At 41.7% G+C, this 14439-nt stretch overlaps 1 protein-coding gene across 1 annotated transcript in view; it reads left to right on the top strand.

The window, feature by feature from the left end:
• The window catches only part of SLC1A3 (solute carrier family 1 member 3), a 75216-nt gene that overhangs the window by 18523 nt on the left and 42254 nt on the right, over positions 1 to 14439 (top strand). Inside the window, exon 3 of the mRNA XM_012736441.2 lies at positions 5185 to 5322. Within this exon, the coding sequence (XP_012591895.1) occupies positions 5185 to 5322 (138 nt within the window). The remainder of the gene's footprint in view (positions 1 to 5184; positions 5323 to 14439) is intronic.

Raw genomic sequence — 14439 nt, forward strand, 5'->3', positions numbered from 1 at the left:
TGAGGCAATGTGCTGGTGAGAACTTGGCACCTGCCGTGGGCTCGGTGACTATGAGCTATTGTTTATTGTTAAAAATGCAAACCCTGAAACATGTTTTCATTAAATGTCTTTTTCACCTTTATTATTGATGGTTTTCAGCGATTAAAAATGTGTGCAGTGGAGGGAAAAGGCAGGCTATTTTAATTAATAAACTTTATATAAGTTTGGTTAAGTCATAAAAAGGGATTTGGTGTAGCTATTTTAATAAATAGTGACCTGGTACTAAAAGCCATATTTTGAGATCTTCAGCAAGTAAGAAGACCTGTAAAGAGTTCCATGATGTGCTGGGTGCCTCCAGGACATCCCTAGGAGATCCAAGATTATTATACCAAAGACACGCAGGATGTAGGAGTTAGAGATGCTCAAGATCTAGGAGCCAGGCTCATTCGAGAAATATCCTCAGGCCCAGGCAACAAGGATGTGTTTGTGTTTAAGAGGCATTAAAAGTGAAATAGAGAGAGCACTGGGCTTTGTTTAGAATGCCCCAGGTCAACCACTTATTAGATCTGCAAGTTTAAGCAAATTAACTTATGAACATTAGTTTATTCATCTTTAAAATAGACATGATAATGTCTACCTCCTAAAGTTGTGATGAGGGGTAAACACCACCATTAACGTATAGTAAGGGCTCAATAAAATATACTCCTTCTTCGATATAATCTCCTCTTTCCTAAGAGTAGAAATGACTCAATTAGTAAACCCAGAGACAGTAAACCAACCAAAACATAGTCATGGACAAAAATGTTTTAAAATGTGTATCTGCAATCTACTGTCACTCTAAACAACTCTTCTCTTTAAAACATTTGACCTAGAACCATCTCCAATACATAAATGATGTCTCCTCTATGTTGTTGCTACTTTAAAGAAGAGCTTTTAGACAATGTAGATTCTGTATTGGAGAATATAAGGAAACTGAGGCACATCCTAGAGTACCTGATGCCAGGACTGCACGTCCATGTAAGACTTGTAGACTGTAAGGAGAGACACACACACAAATCACCACCACTTGATATTTTGCCTCCCTGATTGTCTTGCTCTTGTTCTGTTAGATATCTATTTGGCAGGTTGGAGAGTTAAGGGACTTTGTCATTCACACATTGCCCAGAATTCACTCACTGAACTGGCTTACTTTCCCTCCTAAGACCTAAATGAAAATTGGTTGCACTGAGGTTGGGTGGGGGAAGTGGAGGGAAGGTAGTAGAACACGCAAGGGGAGAAAGAGGCTGGTACACAGCCAGTGTAGTTGTACAGAGGAGAGGAGAATCAGCATTGGCACAAGTTAGACTCCAAGAGATGAGATCGAGTGCACCTAGTATTTAGAAAGAATAATTGCTTCCTTCATAGTTACTGGTTTGGCTCTTGCTCCTAGAACCTATATCATTAGTAGAGCAGTTATTCTATTAATCATTTGTAAATTACAAATAATAAATTTTCGAGACTAGCCAGGATCCTATGCACCCTTGGAAATATTGTTGTACGTAAATAAATGCATTTCTAATAACAACTTATATATGAATTTGTGAAACCAAGCCTGGTCTTAAATTGTTATTTGGGGGAGATCTAAAATTCCTGATAGCCTGGTATGTTCAAATTCCAGATTTCTTGTGTTTCTTATGCACATGTTTTGTTGCAACCAAATGGCAAATGTTTAAATGCATTTAAATGAAGACCAGAAAATGTAATCAATTCCAGTAAAATTGCATTTGATTGGAAGTAAAGCAGAATGTTTATTTATTTATTTATTTATTCATTCATTATAAGATGAAGCACTATCTCTGAGTGACTTGGCTTTTATGTGAAAAAGCAGGAAAGAACCAGATATAACCAAAGCCTTTTATTAATTCCTACACGTGACAGATGCTGCTGAAAAATCAGAATTAAATTTCCTTACCCCAAGTAGAATTTCAGGAAGATTAATGGTTAAATATTTTGAAACAAAGCAAACAGACAGAGAAAAAAATGAATTAAAAATCTATCAAACTTGAGAGGGGGAGGGAATTTAAAATTTATAATTCTTGAAGAAATCGCCTTTAAAAAGGTGTGCAGGCACTATTTTATAAAAATTCAAAACACCTATATATTTTTAAAGTAATAATATAAGGCAAGCAAATTAGAAAAACAGTTTTTGCAAATGTTTTATATATAGGCAAAGAAATCTATACCACACATGTACACACACACAGATACATGTACATACACACACATATACACATAAATTATATTAGGATCTAATAGATGCTTAGAGAAAATGCAATTTGGAGAAATGCTCCACATCATTAGATATTAAGTAAATACAAAATAAAACAAAATATATACTATTTACTTATCACAGTAGCAAATTTTGCTTGTCTTAATCTTTTTATGGTAATACTCTGCTTCCGGGGTACAGGAAACAAGGCCTCACTCCCTAGGGGAGTGTAAGCTACTGGGCCACCCCCTTGGGACAGCAGTTGATAACATGAATTGAGGTGGTCATATGCTTTGAGGTACTGGCTCCCTTTCTCTAAAACTACAGTAAAAAAAAATTCCTTGATGTAAAATAGCCTTCACATATTCATCGTGGTGTTCTTCATGAAAGTGAAAAATGCTAAACAACCTAAGTGTTCAACAGCAGAGGGAGAATTAAGTAAATGCTGATTTAGTCATTAAATCTGATATCGTGAGATGTAAAAGTGACATTTATGGGGATCATACGTAGAAAAGTATACTCTCTGTTTTCCATGTATTTAACTATGAGTTGGAACATTCCGGAAAGAAACTCACTGAAGCACTTTGCTGTACAGGAGAGGCAGGAAATACATAAGGTGGTTAAGAACATGGGATCTGAGCCCAAATCGCCTGCATTTAAATCCTGGCTCTGCCACTGAAGTATTTTTTGTCTTTAGACAAGTTTTAAATTTACTGTGATTAGGTTTCTCCATCAGTAAATTGGTGGTAAAATAGTACTAGCTCTGGGGCTGTCATGAGGACTGAGTTTGCTAATACAAGTAAAGCACTGACAACAATGCCGGGTGTGTACAGTAGGCTTTAGCTATTTGCTGTTTATTTAAGCAGTAGAACCAATATGGGCAGGCTTTTGCCCCCACTTTCCAACATTTTCCAAACCAACTTTTCTCTCTGGAGCATAGTACCATTACACTGGCAATAAAACAATAAATATTTTCCTGAAGTCTCTGAGAACCGGGTCATCAGGATGTTCTAGTCCTGCTAAAAAGAGTCCATAGATTCAGACTCTTGCTAGAATGTCACAGTGTAGAGTCAAAGAACGGATATTTCATGATGGCTGAGACCCAGTAATTGAAAGTGGAGTTGCAGTGATAATTGAAATGAATTTTGAGTCCCATTTCTTTTTTTTTTTTTTCTTTGTTTATTTTTATTTTTTTTGAGACAGAGTCTCGCTTTGTTGCCCAAGCTACAGTGAGTGCTGTGGCGTCGGCCTAGCTCACAGCAACCTCAAACTCCTGGGCTCAAGCAATCCTACTGCCTCAGCCTCCCGAGTAGCTGGGACTAACTACAGGCATGCGCCACCATGCCCGGCTAATTTTTCCTATATATATATTAGTTGGCCAATTAATTTCTTTCTATTTATAGTAGAGACGGGGTCTCGCTCTTGCTCAGGCTGGTTTCGAACTCCTGACCTCGAGCAATCCACCTGCCTTGGCCTCCCAGAGTGCAAGGATTACAGGCGTGAGCCACCGCGCCCGGCGTTGAGTCCCATTTCATAAGAGAAAAAAGCCCATTTCCTAAGAAGTAAAGATATTTCAGTTTCTGGAAAGCATGGTTTGCCTCTTCTGGAAAAGCTCTGGCTTCCTAGTAGTCTTCCCTCCTCCCCCACCCTTACCTCCACCGCCAACCTCTAGCTTAACCTAATACAGGGCATTTTCTTTTCTCTATAACTTAAATGGACCTTTTTTTTTCTTTTCAGGAGGAAAGCATACAAATTTATTTAATATAAATTTTTGTGACATGGGAACTCTTATAAGGAAATGAAGACCCAAAGATACAGTTAGAGTTGGGCATCCTATACTGAATTGGATAAATAGTAGTAAATTGTGAAAATGTGATAAGAGAAAAGGTTAGGGTAGTTAATTGGGTGGAGAAATGGCTAGGAGGATAAGGATTCATTTAACAAGGTTGGTTTGTACAGAATGGACCTTTTAAAAAAATGAAATCACACATTTTAGTAGTAATAGCACAGCAAAAAAATTGAAAATATTTACAATATTGAAATAAGTAAATTTTCTTTGGTAAGAAAAGTAAATTAGGGAAAAGGGAGAGAGAAAATTTATATCTTTATTAATGCCAATACCTCTATTAATTTTTGAACGTTACAAAAGGCGTCATGTGTAATTTGATTTACATGTAAAGTTATCATTCTAAAAATCTTTTAAAGTTCCAGGAGCAGAAGGAACATTAAGGAGAAAATTGCAGAAGGAACATTAAGGAGAACATTAAGGGAAATCTCTTTCCCCTATTTGCCCCTAAGTTTTCAGGAAAAAATTTGGGAGAAAAGTCTCTGCTCATTTTAGAGTCTTCTCTTGCCAGCGACTAACAAGTCTGTACAGAACTCTTGCCAAGGCAATGTCAAGACCATGTAGGCAGAGAGAGAAAACTCGGCGTGCAGACAGGAAGATGATGAAAATGGATTAACAACGTGAACATGAGGGTTTTTTTAATTGGAAAAAAATCACGCTACCCTTTATAAGTGGTTAAGCTAGCAATTCTAACATCTATTGTTATAAAGGAACTTCATTATAATAAGGCCTTTTCCCCCCATATCACCTTGTTCATGAACGCATGATTTGTTTCCTAATTATGCCCCAATCTTTGTAACTCTGTACTGAGCCATGTCAAAATGGGCTCCACTGCATTCAAGTTACACAAAGGAATTTTTCATTTGCTCAACCCAGAAACTGTTTTTTCCTATAAGTTCTACTTGAAGCCCTGGATTCAGCCAGATCTTTTCAGATAATGCCTGCAAAGATAGATGTACCCCTTCCTCCCAAAGCAGCACAAATATTTGCTGCTTGAAGGAATACAACCAGTAGCCAAATACTTGCTCATTTTTCTAGGACTGTTGCTTCAGTTTCAAAAAAGACTCAATTTTTCTTTCTTTCCTTCTTTCTTTCTTTTTTTTGCCTTCAGGTACAATCCTTGGATTTACCCTTCGACCATACAAAATGAGCTACCGGGAAGTCAAGTACTTCTCCTTTCCTGGGGAACTTCTGATGAGGATGTTACAGATGCTAGTCTTACCACTTATCATTTCCAGTCTTGTCACAGGTACCATATGCAGTTGTGGTTTTTTTTTTAAAGTGTGCTTATTGCAAAAGATTGCTTAGAAAAGCAAATGCTTTGGGTTTCTGCTGGATGCATGCTCTGTTCTAGAAAAAAAAAGTCCCTTCAAAATGATGGAAAGGAGGCTTTAGTAATGCATGAATGATTATAACTCTCGTATTTTACCAATCACAAGAGGAAACAGATTTAAACAGCCACGTAATCTGGTCTGCCTCACCACGAACGAGGTGCCCTGCTAAACACCACACGATCAGCCTTCTCTGACCACAGTGATGTAGTTGACAACAGCGTACAACAGGTCTGTTTTCTCACCCTCTTATCCCACCCAGATAACATCTGGTTGGACAGCCTATTAGCTATTGATGCAAGAATGCTTGTTCTCAGAGCCACCAGGACTTGAGCGGGAGCCTTCTTGGAAGCCTCATCAAGAGGTAATGCCCACAACACATTCACCAACTCTGCTGCCACCAACACTGTGTCTTTTCCTGGTGTACCCGCATGATTTCGTTTCCTTCTCCAGTTGCCCCCTACCCCCATTACCTTTTATGCTGGTGGGAGAATGGGGAGGGGGTGGGAGATTTCCCCATCTGGATATTTTATCAGTTGACACTTGGATTTTTAACCAGTGGAAGCTTTTCAGGATAGGATTCTATTTTCTATGACAGGGAGATAGCAATTGGCTCCTGCATGGGAAAAGGTTAAAGAGTCATGAGCATATGTGACTGGTGAATACAGACGGAGCCAAGAAGTTGCAGGAAAATGTTACTGTACATTCCTTCCTGCCCAGTCTTCTGTTTCCCTCAGCACATCTCTGACTTAGAGAAGGAATTTCTATAGACACTGCCCCAGCGGGATGGTTTCTAGGTTGGTAGCTAAAGCCCAAACTCGGGTATTACTGACCCCGTTCTCTTTTCCACCCTGGGCCCACCGTCCCTGCCTTAGGAAGGCCACTCCGCGTCTAAGTGAGCAGGCTCTGAGCATCTTTCCCTCGCCCGGGGAGTTCTCAAAGATAGTTAGACTCTTCTTTCAAGATCTCTGTGTAGTGAGAACCTCACAGTACAACTCAAAACTGATGGGGCAACATTCAGTCCGTACATGCCTTGGAGGACTGGCTATTACTTGGGCAGGAACTATGTCAGATTTTTCCTTAATGCCTTGCAGGTCTCTGCTGACTTCCACTTGCCCAGGGCCTTAGACAAGTGATTGCATGTACAGGAGCTTTCACTGGAGGATGAATTGCCCATAAAATAGTCATGGGGTTGATGTGGGGTACTTGTTTGTGAAATGGGGCTGGTCCATTGCTGATTAGGGGTAACCATAGCAACCATAGTTCTTATCCCAGAAGCTATATTAAACGATGACATGAGGGCACATGCTCACTTGATTATCCATGTGCCGCCATTTTTCCAGGAAACAAATTCTTTGTAGAAAGCATTTACGGGACAGAATCCAGTTCTGACATTTTATGTAGTAGACCAGTGAGTCTTTCTTCACCGTGTCTACTGGCAGGGCATTTGTATTGAGTGCCTGAAGTTTTCCTGTACACAAACTGAAGGTCCTGGTTTCCTTTATACTTTTTCTCAAGGGTGGAGCCAATGTTTAGAGGTTTCTGCTTTCTCATAATTGCGCTAAAACCCCACTGTGTTACTCTTTAGAAGAGAAAAGCCCTTATACATACAGTTAGAGAAATGTTACTTCCCTTTAGTGGCAGTCCCAGTTGACAGTTACCTTGAAGTGGAATTTCCTGATGTTTTTATTACTTAATAATCAACTTTACTGAAAGAATAAGAGCTTTGGTTGAGTAATTTTGCAGGAAAAAAATATACTATGATGCAATCCCTTTGCATGGCTAAAGAAAATTTTTTTGTCAAACCTTGAAGAAATTATCAGCATTTATAACATCATTGTTAAAGAGAAAGGAATTATAAGCTGCAAACAACCAATATAAGATGAATTTTTTAAATGTAACCTAATTACAAGTTGGGAATGCTGCCAAGTGGGACCATTAAGAGTCTTAGCTCTTATCCAGGACTGTGTTAAGACAGAAAGCCTGAGGGGCATAGTTTAGTTTGCCAAAGATCTTTTTAAGGTGTTAGTCTGAAAAGAGTGATTTCCACACTACACAGCAATTTAGATATTTAGGATCAAATGAAATGAATGATTGATTCAATAAGAATTTCCTTCATGGTTTTAAATACAATCATTCTAAACCAAAGGGGGATGTATGAGACAGTGGGAATGAAGAGGGTGGAACTCTTGTGAGTTACACAGACCCCACAGGGCCTCCCTATATGTCACTGTGGATGTCACTGGAAAATATGTTGCCTGGGAGGGAACAAAGTCGGGCTCCATTATTTCAGAATGAGAAGGCAATTTCAGATGCCTACAGTGGCCAAGTGGGTGATGACGCTGCCCTTTCAGGCCACTTTTTGTTTTACTACTTTGATAGAGTCATGGAAGGGGAGAGTATTTCTCTTCAGCAGGAGAAATAACAGGGAAAAGTATCATGATAAGCAGAGAGAGACCAGTGGCAGAATAATGTAGATAGAAGGGAGGCAAAGCGGCTATTGGGACCTGAAAAGCATAAAACTAATCAGCTCCCACCAGTTGTTGCCATGTGTCAACAAGGCCAAATCTTCCCATTTCTCAAGAGAATCTAGAAATCTAATTTTTTTTGAAGAACCTCCAGATTTTCTGATACAGTTCACAAAACGAAAAACACTGCAAGCCAAGCACAGCTCGTCTGAAGGCCCATTCCAACCCTTGGGCTACTAATATTGGAACCTAAGTTTGAATGTTTGGGCTATTAATTATGAGAAATGCACTGCTAAACTTGTGCACCCACCAGGCTAACAACTGAGTTTCATGCATGGCCTTTCTTAACCATTTTGTAGTCCTGGTCCAAAGCGTAAGTCATAATGTGGAATTAAATACTGAACGCCATGTTGACTGACAACTGAACAAATAGCTATTGGAAAGCCTCTCCTCTCCATTTTCTGAGGATAACCACGTTGTGTAGTAGTTGTCCTGGTCTTTTCTGCACAGTCAGGAGCACCAGAGGAAGAACTCAGAGGTCATGCTCCCATGGGAAGGTATTTCCCAGTGGGAAAATGCATTATAGAGTTAGCAGTCCTAAGTTCAAACATCCCAGAGTCTGTGCAGACAGAAACTGAAATGCATGAAATCATTACTGCATTTCTTGGACTAAGCATTTTGTTTTGGAAGATTCTAGGAAACATGCTATACATTTAATTGTACTAAAGTTACAATTAAATTAAAAGTTACAACTGAGAAATCTAAGTTGGATTTTTATACTTGAAACATCTGTTTGTGAGTTATGGCTCTATAGTCCCTGTAAGCCACATTCTCCTTTTCCTGAATTTGAAATGCCAATCTTTCCAAACATCCTTGGTGTGTAGCATTCCAGAAGCTGCCAGAGAGAAGCTGGGAGAAAGCCTAATGGCTGAATTTGTACTCAAGTACCTATTTTTTTGAGTAAGAAGAATATATCTATGCCAAGACACCACACAATAAAATAGGGGGTTTTGGCACCAATGTCTATTGATTTGGTCAGGATAGGCAGCCAAACTAGACATTTTATGCCAGAAATATGAGTTGGTTTGGCTGGCTTAGGCAGATTAAATTCACTGGATAATCATTAAATACTGTATCTGGTTGTGCTGTGTAGACAAAACTATCACCTCTGACTCACTTCTGAATCTTTTCAGAAAACAAGTGCTTTCTTCTTTTCTTATTCAATTGGGCATTCTCCTTCAATCAGTTACCTCAGAAGGAATCTTTTCCAGCACCCCAGCTTTCTGAAAGGGGGGGAGCATAACTTTGACCATCTCTGTGGAGTTGGGCATACTGTAGGTAAGAGGTGAGAGAGGAGTGTTGATAGCAACAGTAAAAGCAGCTGTAGCATCCAGGTGTGCCGCAGGGCACACCAGACAGGATTATCAAACAGATGAAATTCAGCCTTTAACACTCACTCATTCAGTCATTCCTTAATGGGTGTTTATTGTGCTCTTACTCTGATTGACACTGAGCTGGGCACTGGGGATATATGAACACAGAGATATGGTCCCCAAGAAGATGTATTTTGGGTACAGAGAAGAGAGAGCTTCCCGCATCCCTCAACTCACAATACACATAAGCAAATTCCCATTCCACTGCTAAGGGTTACTAAAGCTGGTTCTCTGTACTCCCAACAAGAAGGGGACAATTTGATTTTTAAAAACATGACCTTAATCTGATTTTCATAGAGTCATGGCATCTCCATCCCAAAGTCAACTAGTCTAGAATTTTCTAACATGGGCACCATCCCTAGTCTTACCTAAAAGTTTTTTAAATAAACCTACTTTTCTTCCAGTGCCTTAAATTATTACCAAAAATGTGAACCTCCTATTACTTACCTTGTGAAGGAGATAAGAAATTACAACGATATGCAATTCTGAATTAATACAGTTGCCTGACAAAGGCTTGGAGAGCCAAGACTCCCACTCTCATAGTTAAAAAAAAAAAAAAAAAGAAGAGGGATCAGCAAATATTAACAAGGTGTTAAATACACATTAGCACCAAAATATTACAAAATGTCTTTCCTGCAATCTGAAGAGCTGAAAGAGAATTGGAAAGAATGACTTTCTTACTGTGACTTAATATTAACTAAGGAAGGCTTCCTCTACCACCGAACCACGGTACTTACCCTGCGTTAGGAAATACTGACCTGGTCAGACCATTCCTGTAGGATCCCTTCCAAGTGATTGTCCAGATTCTGCCGGAACATTTCCAAGGCCAAGAGATCTTTGGACCCCATCTGTCCTTGTAAAACATGTAATTCTTTTGTGTATCTAAAATCAAACAAACAAATTAAAAAAAAAAAAAAAACAGAAAAACAAAACAAGACCCCTGTCTGCTGGGTCATCTCTCCATGTGACAAGCTCTATGATGTGTCACATGTTATTTGGGCAGCTTCCTTTCAAATCTGTAGACCAGCAAATTCAGTGGAATGTGGGACTTAACAATTGTTGGAGCCAATAAGCCGGAATCACCAGCGAAGAGCTTTCTTACCTGAGAAAATAATAAAAGTAAAAACAATAAATGTTGGACCTCAAAGGATAGTCCTTTGGCTTCATAGAAATGACAGTTACAATAAGAGTGAACTACAGTTTTGCCATTTAACACACGAGGGCAAAAAATGAGCTAGACACTTCTTAATTCTTGGGCATGTGAAGAGTTTGTGAGGGCTTGCAAAAAATGACAGCCAGAATCATTTAAGAGAAATTTATTATTTTAAACTATTTCTTGTCATGTTTCTAGTGTACAGCGAAGTCCTGTTTGACTACTCTGGGCACTTATGGACAAGAAAGGGATTTCCCACCCCTAAACTCACACACAATGTATTGAAAAAATATTGGAAGGAGTCTCTTTAGGCTTCCCTGTCATTCTCTGTGGAATGAAGGTGACACGATACTAGTGTCATGGGTTGTTTCAAGGGTTTGTGCCTGGCATACATTATGTGCTCCATTAGTGGTTGCTGTTGGCAGTAAGAGTAGCATCAAAGGCTGTCCTCTGATGGTTCCCATTGTGTAAACGAAGATTCTAGAGCAAGAAGAGAGAGGGGGCTCGTCATTACGGCTCCAGATTCCATGAGTCTCATTTGTCTGTGATGCTTGCAGTGACCACTTTCCTATTAAGGTAAATTAAGGAAACCATAATCCAGTAACAACATGGGAGCCAGAGAGAATTCTTTTCTCATTACTGGAGGGGTTTGGTTCCTGCGGCATGGAATTCGATTACCTTATCACAGCTGCATATTTGTAAATATTATCATTGGTTATACAACTGCCCAGTCTTCCCCGAGAAGCTCGGCCCCAGCGAGTGGCACCCTGCATTCCACGGGGCAGCAAATTCCGCGCGCCGCTCACACACAGTGAGCGGAGCCTTTCTGACTGACCAAAACTTGAGGCAAACTGAGCCTCAGTCCCAACATTGAGACACACGTCATGGCAGCTGGGAAGAAGCTTCAGCCCAGTCCATCTGAAGCCAGCAGGCTGGTCCTGCCTCATTGTCTCTGCAGGGCTGTTCACAGACCTGGGAAGGGAAGCCAAGCCATGCCTATCTAGGAAGGAGGTTGTACCATATAGTGGGAAGAACCCCTCTGTAGGGTAAAACAATCTCCCGGCTTTTTTGCGTCACGTAGAAAGGAAATCTGGGTAATTAAATGTGTGCGGTGTGTGGGGGGGTGTGGATTTGGGTTTGCATGAGGTATAAGTCATTTAAGTCTAGCTATCCCAGAAAAAGTCAACTCTTCTGTTACACACAACTTTATTCATTTGTGGAGGCTTTTTGTGTGCCAGGTGCTTTTGTAAGAGCTGAGAATAGCAAAATGAAGAAGACAAGGCTCCTGGCCTCCAGGAGTTCACAGTCTCACTGGGAGATGAACTGGTGATTGCAATATCCAGGGTACCGTGACTCGGGCAGTGCAAGCTCGGTGGGGGAACGACGTGCCCACTTCTCTTCCCTGCCCCTCCGGTGTTCACGTGCCCTGGCCTGGAAACAGCTCAATTAGCAGGAGAAGGAGCAATTTTTTTTTTGTCCTGCGTTATTTTCGTCACTCCTGAGTATTTCACCATTAAATGCAGTAAGAGCCAGAGGTGGGGCTGTGTGAGGTCCCAGCCAAAGTCACCCTGGAGGATGGGGCCTCACAAATGGGAAGTCAGGGAGAAGAGGTGCTAGACGGGGTTGCAACCACAGAAACTTCTCCTTTCAGAGGGGAGCACTCAGCCCGCTGGCAGGGAGCCAGGGGACTCGAGGCTGGGTGTAGGCGTCCCCTGGGTTGCTGTGCACCCGTCCTCCCACAGCGGGATCCCCTCTCCAGCACCTCTGGAAAGTGGCTGTCCGGCTCCACCTGAGCGTTCCATTCTGAGACGGTTCCAGCCGCTGAACTGTGGAGTCTTCTGTGAGGTCCACCTGCTGGATTGCGCTATGTGGGGCAATAGAGGATGACAGTGTTTCAGGTGGTCTCAGGAGAGCACCTCCTAGTGCCTCGGGCACCTGAGCACAAGCTAGATGTCCCAGTGCTGCTTCTGTGCCTGTTCCCTGGGCCCTTGCCATCCTGGTGGCCTCCTCCAGCCCCCGCCGTGTTCCCAGAACTGATCCTGGTGTTCCCGATGTCATGCGACTGGGTAGGGACAGTGATCTGGACTCAATCCTCTGTTAAGACGGGCTGAGGTTGGGTCAGCTGTCTTACCAGCTGCAACAAACCACTGGCTTAGAGGAGTTAAGCTTGTGGTCAACTAAATCCCACAGAACTGAATGTTTGTGGAAAGATTTTTGTGGTGAAAATGGAGCAGTTCTTCAGTTGAGAGATCTGGGGCAGTGGGCTCGAGGCTCTGTGTGGGATGCCGCTGTTCAAAGGCTCTGGCCTGTGTGAGTTGGAAATTCTTATCTGCTAATTTCAGCAGCTTCAACTTAGCTTGTGGTTTTGATCAGTTCTGGTTTGGAAGAAACTTCTGAAAGCTTTCAAAAAAGTAAATAAGAAAGAAAATTAAAATGCTTCCTTTATCTCTAAGAAAAGTAAGATTCCTTCCCACTCCTTGCTTAAATCATCAATTTGATAAACTCCTTCAGAATCTCCTTCTGTGGATATGATAATGGTTTCTGGGAGCATGAGCTACCTGAGGAGTTCTGACTTGGAGGTTTGGGCTTGAGGCCTGGAAGTGACAGGTGGGGGTTGTGGGTGAAGATTGCTTCTGAAGCGAAACATCTTTTGCACTTAGAGTTTGTATTCTGAGAGTACGCACTGTCCCATTCAGATTAATTGCACTGTGTGGAGGTAGCACCCAGGCTCCAATCCCCGCCCCCGGAAGGGGTTCTTTAATTAGCTGATCAAAATGGGGCTTGGGAATTGATGTTTCTTTATTTCCCTCCAGGTGATTCTATCGTGCATCCAGAATTGAGAACCACCACTTTATAATTTTTCTAGAATTGTTCTTTGTTTTCTAGTTCCACTGTCCCCCAATGTTACCACTTAGTTCAGGCCCTTATTCGTTTAGATACCCCCTCTTCCAGGAAGCCTTCCCTGGTTTCCCCTGGCCCTGCTAGTACATGCTCCAGAGGCTTAGGTTCTCGTCCGTTTCATCACATTACTGCACCGCAATGGAGTTTGCTGTTAACTTGTCTGTCTTCCTCACAAAGACTTCTTGAAGGTACTTTGCCTTCACCTGGCACATTCTGTGCATTGCCTGGAGAGCAGAGTCTGAATTCTTGGATGGCAAATGAGACCCTTTGCAGCTTTCACGACCCCTGTTCCCAGCCTTTTTGCCTGTTGCCTCCCTGACAGAAACTCTGCTCCCTCTTTTCAACATTCTAATGTCCTCAGCACTTCATCTTCCCTTTTGTGTGTTTCCCTCTGGAAACGACCTCTTCCCCAGTTCCATCAGAGTGCTTTAACTCCTCAGGGTCCAGCTTAGCTTTCAATATTTCCATAACGTTGTCCCTGCTTGCTGCAGATAAAAGGAAGGACGCCCGCCCGGAGTACGTCTTGCCGAAACTCGTATGTTCCCAGCGCAGGCCGCAAGTGTCTTGTGCCTCTAAACTAAACTGGCCTCTAAACTAAATTGGAGGCTTCCACTAGGACCACGTTTTAGATGTTTTCGTGGCACTTATAGCTGAGTTCCCCCTGCCTGACAGCAAACCATTTTAATGGTTATTTTCTTAATCACAAAAGCAGCGCCCAGTGTGTTAAATGACACATAAATATTGATGCGATGCGCGTAAAGTGAACAGGGAAATGCTTCTCGGCAGAGGTGACCACCAGCAACAGCGTGAGACCTGTCGGGGGAGCAGTGTGCGGTGGGGGGCAAGGTTCTTGGCTAGAATGACTGAGTCGGAAGCCCCACTTGGCCATTTCTCAGCTCAGTGACCTTGGGCAAGCTGCTTTATCTTGCTCAGCCTCAGTTTCCTCATCTACAGAATAGAGATAATAGCAATACCTACCTCATTGGATTGCTGTGAGGATGCAAATTAATACCCATAAAGTATTTAGACCACTGCCTGACACAATAGCTGCTAAAAATGTGAGCTCCTAATTGTTCACAC

This window comes from Microcebus murinus, chromosome 11 (assembly GCF_040939455.1).
Source record: "Microcebus murinus isolate Inina chromosome 11, M.murinus_Inina_mat1.0, whole genome shotgun sequence".
Taxonomy (NCBI): Eukaryota; Metazoa; Chordata; class Mammalia; order Primates; family Cheirogaleidae; genus Microcebus; species Microcebus murinus.